The following is a 10,410-nucleotide window of genomic DNA, read 5'->3' on the forward strand; positions in this document are numbered from 1 at the left end:
CGGGGATATATAGTTACCGTGTATTTTTGAAGTTGAGTGGGAATATATTTATTGTATAAGTTCTTATCGTGCAACGCTCACACAATGGGAGTTAAATAGGATGTATTGACGAGTCTGACCTCAATAACTATAAGGTCAAGGACTATGATATATATAGACAAAAGGAGCGACTATTCTCTGTCCGGTCGAGGCCTCTTTCGTTGCCTCATCACAGGCCGCAAGTCGCCCTTTCCTTGTGAACCTTAATGGTTGCAACAAGCGCTCCGATAATTAGTAATAATTGGCAATAGACCGGCCTATATATTGCTGTCAACATAATATAGTTCAATGAGTGACTCGATAGTTATGAAAAGAGTGTTGCGAAATGCGCAATAAGGAGCGTTCTAGACGGCGGAGTTCCTCGGAGGCGTTCGGCGCGAGTATGGGGGTTGTAATGACACCGTCACAACTCAGCCTATTCAACACACCCCCTCAGGAAATAATACCGTCGTCGTTGGTGAGGAAACATCAAAATAGCATTTCCTGGATATCAATGAGGTTAAGTTGCTTGATGAAAGCCTCGTGTTTTTACCTAGGCAAGGCCTTCGTGAGGCCGTCGACAATCATGTCGTTTGTTGGTGCCCAATCAAGGTGGATCTTTCCTTGTTGCACCTCCTATCGAAGCCAATGCCGATGAATATCAACATGACGAAGTCTTGTAGACAGCTTTTCGTTCTTAGTTAGCAGTCGAATAGTCTGCAAGTTGTCGGAGAGCAAGGGCGAGGTCTCCTTGAGGTCTAGATTAATGTCAGCGAACATTCTCTTCCACCATATCATTTCGCTCGCCGCATTGAAGAGAGCAAGGAGTTCAGCCTCGGTGGAGGACGTTGTGACCGTCTTTTGCTTCCCCGACCTCCAGTCAATGGGCCCTCCGAATAGCGTCAGGATGTAGCCATCGAAGCTTCTCCTAGTCTCAGGGTCGTCGGCGAAGGAGGCGTCCGACGCGCAGAGGAAGTGTTGGTCAGATTGACTGTTGTACGTGAGGGAGAAGTGTTTCGTGCGGTAGAGATATGCAATCACTCTATCCGCGGCCTTGGCGTGCGCACTCGACGGGTTGACTAGGAATTGGGCTAGTTTGGAGTGAGCATAGGCGACGTCTGGCCTAGTTGCGCATAAGGCAAATGAGATGGATCCAACACGTTATTGATATACGTGGATCTCTTGTGGTGAGGCCTGTCCTTCATGAGGTTGCAACTCACTAGTTAATAATGAAGTATCAGGCAAATAGTCAAGTTGTCGCACATAAAACTTGGCTGCAATTTTATCGATATATGAATCGAGCGATAGGTGAATAGTCCTGTTGTTGCGGTCTCGCAGGATACGAATGCCGCAGAACCAATTAGTGTCGTTGAGAACGCGAAACTTGAATCGTTCTCCTAGTCGGCGTGTTAGGGAGTGAAATGCGTTCGTCTTGCTCTTGTGATAAAGAATCATGATATCGTCAACATAAAAGAAGACTAGAACCTGTTCGCCTTGGAAGAGACAGTTGACGTTGGGCACCTCCGCAAGTCCTAGTTCCTTGAGCGCCGCAGTGAAGGTGTTGTACCACAACAATGGAGATTCCTTCAAACCATAGAGCGCTTTCAGGAGGCGCAAGATCTTTCCTGGCCTAGAATAACCTTGAGGATACTCAATGTAGACCTCCTTTTCCATGGGTGAGTTAAGAAAGGCGTTGACGGCGTCGGCCTGCCAGATTTCGAGGTCAAAGAACGCGGCAATGGCCATGAGTGCGCGAAAGGTCTTGAGTGCAAGGGTTGCCGCATATGTGTCGTCCTGAGAACGTTGCAAGTCGCCGCGGGCGCAAATACGCGCTTTGTGTTTAGCAAGGAAGCCGTCGTTATCGAATTTATACGTGAACACCCACATAAGAGGAATGACTTGCGTTTCTTGGGCGCATGAACGTTCCACTTGTTTGACTGTGTTGCTTTAAAGGACTTGGCTCCATTCAACGTCCATGGCCGCCTCGAATTGGCGCCTGTGCGGGTGTGCCAGCATTTAACGATAGGTCTGCGGCGCGGCAGGAAGGTCGTCTCTATGAACCCTTTGCGGTTCATTCAATGCCTCGCTAAATGCCGCGTGAAATGCGTGAAGATTGTGAGGATCACTTGCTAGTTGTATAGCATAATTCTGGTGACGCCTAGACGGCTGTCGTCGACGTCGCTCGTGAGATGGAAGGATGTTGTTCTCATCCAAGTTGGCTGATATTTCACTAGAACGTGGAGATATGGTGGGAGCATCGTCGCGTGAGTTGCCTAATCGGGTAGTAGTTGCCGAATCCGGAGTAGTTACCGAAAATGGCGCAACCTGATTGGCGAGGTCTGACGACGCCTCGTGGGTATTCGATATTGCAGGGGATTGTGAAGAAGTGCTAGGCTGAGGGCTGTTTGCAACTCTAGGTTATTGAATGCTAGACGCGCTAGGCGCTGTGCTAGCCTCGGGCGTTATGCGTAGCGTGGGTAAGGCGATTTCCACCCCCTCAGCTTGAGTTCTTTCTTTCTCAACTTGCAATTGAGATAATGAACCGCGAGAGACGATAATAGTGTCTGGATCATCAGGATCTGCAAGGGGATCCCAGTCAGGGGAGGATTCCACAACGTCGTCGCCGAGAACGAGGGCTTCAATGTCAAGAACCTCAATAAGTTCCTGGGGAAGGGCACGGAGTTGCTCCGCGGTCTGCACCTTAGTGGGATCATAAAACGCATCATCATGAAACACCACATCCCTGGAGCGAAGGATCCTTTGTTTTGCAGATATCCAAACACGCCAAATATTCCTTACATTATAGCCGACTAACCAGCCGACTATAGCCCTGTCCTCCAGCTTTTCAAGCCTAGGAACTTGCTTGTTGTGGACGAATGCTTTGCAACCTATTAGGTGAAGGTGCGAGAGGCTAGGTTTTCGTCCATGTGACACCTCATAGGGTGTTTTCCATCCCAGCGACCTTATTGGGGTCCTATTAATAAGATAGCCAGCCGTTTTGACTAGTTCTGGCCATAAAAAGTGAGGGAGATGGCCTTGGACCTTGAGTGCCCTAGCCACTTACGTGATGATGCCCCCGGAACGCTCCGCAGCCCCGTTCTGGGCTGGAGTGTGAGGGGCTATGTGTTCGACGGTGATTCCTAGCCTGCGGAGTTGGCTATAGAAATTATCGCTTAGTGCTGTTTCATTGTCTAGACGCAGGAATGCGGGCGTCTTGTTGAATTGCGTTCGGATCATCGCCAACCAGTCTAGGATAAGTTCTCCTGCCTGGGAACGACTGTTATGTGTGAAAACATAGTTCATATGGGTATAAAAGTCCCATAAGTGGCTCATATATTGATCCGCGGCCCATCCCTTTGCGAAATGAACAATGTCAAAGGCTATTCGGCCTAGTGGTTCGTCTCTTCGTTCCTCGCTATTGTGAAGGATTCTTGAGATCTATTGTTTGGATTTTGCAAGTACACAGGTCTCGCATTCCGCTATGCTGGGAGCGTCATTTCTTGTGACTTGTATTCCCTCGGCGGCATCCGGAAGATGTTTGACACTGTCTAGGCTAGGGTGCCCTAAGATCTTATGCCAGGTAGAGGCCGGATAACTAAGTTCCTTGTGTTGTTGCGTGGTTATGGTTACGAATGCTGTGTATTCGCATGGTGTGAATATTAAGTGGTTGTAATAGTTGTATACATAACCCACTGAGGTTCCGTCTCGAATGAACATTCCTCCTATTCCGGGAGGCGCCTGGGTTGTGAAGTGGATACCCTTAACTACTATCCTTAATAATGAGACCACTTTAGTCATGAAGCCTCGAACACAGAGAACGTCTATAAGAACAATATGAGTAGGTCCTGTAGGAGACATCATATCAATAGTGATTGTCCCAATTAACTCGATTGGATACTTGTCAACGCCACAAGTTAACGACTCATCAGGGCGCGAAGAACGTTGCGCAACGTAGCCTGATGTATTAGGCCGGCACACATGAACGTCGAATCCTGAGTCTAGAATCCACTCGTTGTACAGGCTCCTATTGGTTAACCCTGAATAAGCGAAGACAAAATAAGCCATGATTACTATAAACGCCATCTCCTTTTTCTGTTCCTTTGCGGAGGAGGAGAAAGATAAGGAAGTGGAGTTAGAGGCCCTAGTAGTCTAGGCACAGACTGTAGCGCCTTTTCGCGGCAGATCGGCGCGCGGAATGGAAATAAACTTTGAGTGTAGCGCCAAATTTGTCCTGTAGCGTCATATTTATTGTAGCGCCAAATGTTCTATGGCTTAGCCTCGTGGTAACGTAATATAGCCTCGCCTCGACCTTTTAAACGATTGACTCTTCCATCCTAGCTAATCCTTCCAAGACTCGACTTCACGGGTACGCGGTTATCTCATCTTCCCTTTGCATCATGATCTCCTCTTCCTAGCTTCGCAGCTACAATCTTACGATAAGCGCTCCTGAAAACGCGTTGATTTGTACGCTATGTCAACGCGCCCTACGTATTGATCCGAGGTTTGTCTGGCAGCATCTTTCTCAGGTTCACTCGATCGACAGCTCGCGTCGGTCCCAGTTGGAAAACCTCACGACACTCGATCTCACGGATATCTCTCAACTGACGCCTCGAAACGATCTATCTCAAGAGGATACGGCCCTGGCCACGGTTTCTGGATTCGCGTGCGGCCACTGCTCGACTCGGACAACCAGCCAACAGCTTCTAGGGCGATATCTCTCCGCCCACCATCGCATAGAATAGTCCGATGCCACTGACAGTCAGGATTATCGATATATCCTCCTATAGCGGTGGGCCATTGCCAGCTTAAGAGCACAGCAATACTGGATCGTCGCTCCCATCAGCAGTGTGGCGCCTTTAATGAACCCTGTTTCTCGCAAGCGAAAGCGTTTCCAAGTCAGCCACCAGAAGCCGTCCCGACCGAGAATAATGGGTGCCGTGGACGCGCGAACCTGGCTACAGCCCTCCCCTCCTCCACCGTCGACTCTCCTCTTCACGATTCATCAGGAGGAAAAAGAACGGATCGCGTCCTCTCACTTGACGTTTAATCTGCGGTCGCAGAGCGAGTCAGACCTCACTCCCTGGTTCGAGCGGACAGGCTAGATCGCGACTTACGCTCACCTTCCTCGAGAGACCCTCTTCCGGATGACCCAGCTACCGACTCGACAGACGCGAGGAGAAGGTTTCGCGTTAGGTGAGCTCTCTTCAAGCCATAAATTTTCTGCATCTCAGGGAGTCGAAATCCGCAGTTCATGTGGAGACGAGACTCGCATTTATTCAGTTCTGGCTATTATCGATAGTATCTTTGATCGATGTGAAGATACTGTTCGCGCGACACCGTATACCTTTCTCTGCTGGTTATAAAGTCGAGAGCCTGACCGAGCGTTTAAGCGGTCCTTTTAATTAGTTCTTCGTGACTCAACTCGACGGAGATACCGACAATACTGGAAGAGATGTCTCGTATTCTGTCTTCGCTATATACGACTCTCGAACACTACCCAATCCAGTCTGGGTATTTCAATCACAAGCGATCAGCGAGGTCTTATATTAAGGATATGGGATCAAATGGCAGCTCAAGATCCAGGTCACCCTTCTTAGGAAGATAGTACTATGGAGGATCAAGATGAGGATCAAGATGAGGATCAAGATGAGGATCAAGACGAGGATCAAGACGAGAATGAGGGGGCCAAAGAAGATATTGAAGATATTGAAGACAATAAAGAAACAGATGAAGATGATTATTTCTCTGAAGGAGAAGATCATCTAACCGTCGGGCCTAATATCTTAGACAATTTTGACAACACTATCGGCCCTCAATCATTAGGTCTAGATGATACCCAATCTCACCCACCTTCTCTTTCTGACCTGATCTTTTAACTGAGTGTCTCACTCTGCACATAGGAATACACTAACGACCGCCCCCAATCCACCACTCTGGTCTTCCTCAGCGGTGTCTTAGGTTTCACGGCAGGAGGGCAAGGATACCACCGTCCGCGAGCGTACACACAGACCCTTGCTGCGTTGATCCACCAGCAGACTCTCCTTCTCCTCGAATCGACACTTCCCATATCCGGCTACCCCGGCTTAAGGATCTCGGCTCGACCGCGACGAGAACAGCTTGTCCATCTTCAAGCAATGCGGCGACGGTATACTTGTGGCGGGTGCCTCACCTCCCTCCTCGAGTTCACTGGTCTCCTGGCCTTCGGTCGCCACTTCCTCGACTCCGAAGGACCGACATTCTTCTTTCATTGGAGTGATGACGGTCAAACTCTGTCGTTCGCGGAGTATTAGCTGTCATTGCAGTCATTTCGGTCTTTTGCATATGGCCTTGTTGACCAGGCTTCGACTCTTCGCCGCCAGCTCATGTATGATTGGTCTCCTTCTTACGATCTCCATTCCATTCGGGACCTCATCAGCCACACGACGCCGGGATATTCCTTCGTTCAAGAAGCACAGAATGGTCTCCGTGGCGCCTATCTGCACCTCTCCACCCGTGCCTGTCAACAGGGGCTCATTGAGCACAACCGATGGGTCCACGCCGCGGTCTGGAAGTATCTCCGACTTCATGAAGACTTCCTCGTCCTTCTCTTTCAGCTGTTCTTTATCTGCGGTGGCCAGTCTCCCCGTATCCACGATCTAATGAGCCTCGAAGCCTGGAACGGGCCGACTAACGCCCGTGGGATCTATGTTTATGGGGGATCGGTCCTCTCCATCAGCCGTGTATCCAAAAGTCAGCGTATCACTCATCGTGAGTTTTACGCCGCTCGCTTTCTTCCCCCCTTCGTTGGTCAGCTGGTCTACTACTACATGGTCTTTATCCGGTCATTCGTCGACCTCCTCCTTCGCCAGTGTCTTGGCCACAGCATCACGAGCCATCTGTTCGCTTCCAACTCTTTCATTGCCCACCAATCTCTTCCTCGCCCTATCCTAAAGGATCGAGTATTCCTACTAGGAATACTGCCAAGGCGCTAAGGATAGACCAATCAGTTCGTCAGCCTGCTGGCGCTAGAGGTAGGAATACTCTGTAGGAATACTTTCATCTGGACACGCGCCACCCGCTCGCATTCAGACAATAATTGTATCGTTGGAATGCTCTCGTCGAGGCGAGTAAAATGTAGCCAATTACAAACTCTGACGATGTGTGGTTGTTGTGCTACAATTTTAATGGGGTAAGGGTTGATCAGGGGTTAAGTGGTCACCTTAACATTCTTCCGTCAATCTTGCCAAGATCGTCATGTGACTCTCATAAATAAGTAAAAGTAGTTATCACTCACCGCATTCCGACTTTCATATAAGAAGAGATCAACAACAATTCCAACCAATATGGACCCAACAATCTACAACGATCAATACCGTCTATTGATCTGTACCACTCATGGGTACGCTATATTATCTCTCGAGTCACATCTTCGAAATGAGCATCGAGATCTTAGTCTTCAGCAACGAAAAGAGATTCTTTCTGCCCATAAGGGCCAAGTCTATGCTAGACCAGACGAGATAAATATACCATCACCACATCAACCACCCATTGACGGTCTCGCATCACCGATTCCAGCGTTTCTTTGTGCGGCGCAATTCTGTGGCAATGTTAGTAGCAATATTAAAACCATTGAACAACACGCTCGTCATCACCATCAATGGAAAAAGACAACACAACAACCGGTTTTTTGGAGTCAGGTTCAAGCGCAAACTTTTTTCGTTTCTCGAGGACTCCGAAAATACTTTGTTGTGCGCTCAGTCTCAAATTCTTTACCCCATACTACATCGACATCCGGTCCATCTAGTGTCCGGACCGCACGAGAAATCCACGGCCACGAAGTTCGGCAGTCATCTAGTTCAAATCCGACTGATGTTGTCCCGCCCGCTGGTGACAATGCTCGAACAATTATGCAGTGTCTCCAGGAGAAAAGAGCCGTGCTTGATACCGTCCATGAAACCAAAATGCAACGACTCGAGATAGGGTTGTTGAAACAAGATCGCACCGGTTGGTACAATCGAACCAAATGGCAAGATCATTTCCACGGTCGCAATCTTGTGTATCTTGCGTGGGCGACTCGAATGCCGGAGAAGAACGAGCCAGTACTACAAGAGATCTTGAATGTGTTTGATAGACTTGCCGTCTGGTCGGCTGATAGTGTTACTACACTCGATCATGAGTCACGACGTTGGTTACGCAGTGAACAGGCGACCGTGATTTCCGCCCGACCATTCAATCGACTTCAAAATGCCGACAGTGAGGATCGATACTTCATGTATATTCGACGATTTATCTGTTATACTTGTCGAGTATGGGACTCCGAGATTCAGACCCGAAGGCGTACACATTCTACTCAATCCCCTCAATGTACGAACGACGATGAAACCAGCAATCCGCAATCTTCTACAACTATATCTAATCCAATGTTTAATCATATACAAACTAATATCTTTTCAGTCAGGAGATCTCGAACACTATATCAAGAGATAGACTCTGACAATACTACTAATAATAATGATAACGACGATAACGACGACGATGATGATGACGATAATAACGACGATAATGATGACAATAACGACGATAATGATGACAATAACGACGATAATGATGACAATAACGACGATAATGATGACAATAACGACGACGATGATGATAACGATAACGATGATGATGACGATAACGATGATGATGACGATAACGATGATGATGACGATAACGATGATGATGACGATAACGATGATGATGATGATAACAACAACAATAATAATGATGATGACAACAATAATAATAATCATGACGATAATAACGAACAACTATCCAGATCATGTACACCAAACACAGAGAGAAGTAACGATGACACAACAGAAGACATTATGAAAGATGCGCGTGAGCTATTCCCATGGACTGATAACCAGTTTCAAGCAACCACGAACATGGTGAATTCCGTATGTACATTTAAGGATGATGAAGCTCGAGGTCGTCAAGTTACAGACTCGAGTAAGACCGAGGCGGTTCAATTATTTCTTCAGCAATTTATCTTTCATCATGTCGGTGGCGAGCCGTTCAAGAGTGGGTTAATTCATTTTGTCGCCGTACTCGGCATTGACGAGGAAAACCGTCGACTCAGGGAGGCGATCAACTTTTCTTATGTCGTGGCCGGTTTGGTCTGGTCCATTCGAGTGTTGGCCGTGGAGATTCTACTTCCGGCGCACAAGCGAGAGACCCAGCCCGATAGCCATGAGCGACGACTCAAGTTTCAACGTTATCGTCGTGAATATTTAGTCGATGGGAGTAGTACGCCCATGAGTGAGCTCATCAACTTACTCGCTTACGGAAAGTACATCGCACTTAATACGAGTAATGCCGGCAGTATGACTTGGTCTCGAGATGGCGAAATCATCTATTATCATGGACTATCCATTCCACTCAACTCGGTCCGCTCCATGATTATCAGCAACATTGAACGCGCGGAAGAGCTATTATGGCGCGAGTTGATGTGGACATCGAACTTGGCCCAACGATTCACCGTCGATTTGGATCAATTGGAGGATGATCTCCCATTCACCCGTCGTGGCTGGTCATTCTTGAAACGTGAAAGGAACCAGCTGGCCAATGGCTATGACTGGATGGCGGCGAAAGCCAGTACACAACGAGGTAAACGACGTCTACTTCGTGTCAACGGCACGTGGCAGCTCCGCGGGGTTCGACGATGGCTTCAGCACACCACATACTTTCTCGAACGACTCTTGTTCGCTATGCACTCAACATACGGACCCGTCAGTCGTGGTACCGAGATCACCGCCATTCGATTTCGTAATGGCGCCACGGCCGATCGCAACTTTTTCATCATCGACGGCAGTGCTTGCATCATCACCCGCTACCACAAGTCCCAGCAACTCTTCGACACTCCCAAGGTCATTCCACGTTTCTTGCCGTGGCGGGTGGGTCAGCTGGCGGTCTTGTACTTGGTCTACATTCAACCGTTTCGTGAACTATTATTAAGTGAGACGCAGAATCTCGACCCGAGTGACCATCTCTGGCACAATGACAAGGGCCCGTGGGAAACCGACCAATTAACGCGGGTCATCAAGCGCGAGACGGCTCTCGGACTCGGGCATCGATTCAACACGCTGGACTTTCGACACATCGCCATTGGGGTGGGACGACGAGTGATCGGTGACCAGTTCGGCCGAGGCTCCAAGGACGAGGTGGGCGAGATCGAGGAACCGGAACAGGAAGGTGAGGATCCCATCGAGTTACAGAGTGGACGGACGGAAGCCATGGGCGCGTCACGATATGCCGTCCCCGCGGACATCATCAAGCACTTGAGTGTACGCTCGTTGGACACATTTCGACCATTGAGCGAGGGCTGGCATCGATTTCTCGGCTTGGTCAGTGTGCGTTCGCAGATGT

General features: G+C 48.7%; 2 protein-coding genes across 2 annotated transcripts; both read left to right on the forward strand.

The window, feature by feature from the left end:
• Positions 1–5,627: 5,627 nt before the first annotated feature.
• Positions 5,628–6,308, forward strand: PV08_10009 (uncharacterized protein; the record flags this gene model as incomplete). The annotated part of the gene is made up of 2 exons (XM_016384324.1): positions 5,628–5,841; positions 5,977–6,308. 2 exons carry the CDS (start codon positions 5,628–5,630, stop codon positions 6,306–6,308), a joined length of 546 nt encoding a protein of 181 aa, XP_016232947.1.
• A 1,032-nt stretch (positions 6,309–7,340) lies between these two features.
• PV08_10010 (uncharacterized protein) lies at positions 7,341–10,394 on the forward strand (the record flags this gene model as incomplete). Its single annotated transcript, XM_016384325.1, has 1 exon — positions 7,341–10,394. A coding segment is annotated over one exon (3,054 nt), but the record flags the coding sequence as incomplete, so codon positions are not given.
• Positions 10,395–10,410: the final 16 nt, after the last annotated feature.

Source organism: Exophiala spinifera (genome assembly GCF_000836115.1).
Source record: "Exophiala spinifera strain CBS 89968 unplaced genomic scaffold supercont1.7, whole genome shotgun sequence".
In the NCBI taxonomy this organism is placed as follows: domain Eukaryota; kingdom Fungi; phylum Ascomycota; class Eurotiomycetes; order Chaetothyriales; family Herpotrichiellaceae; genus Exophiala; species Exophiala spinifera.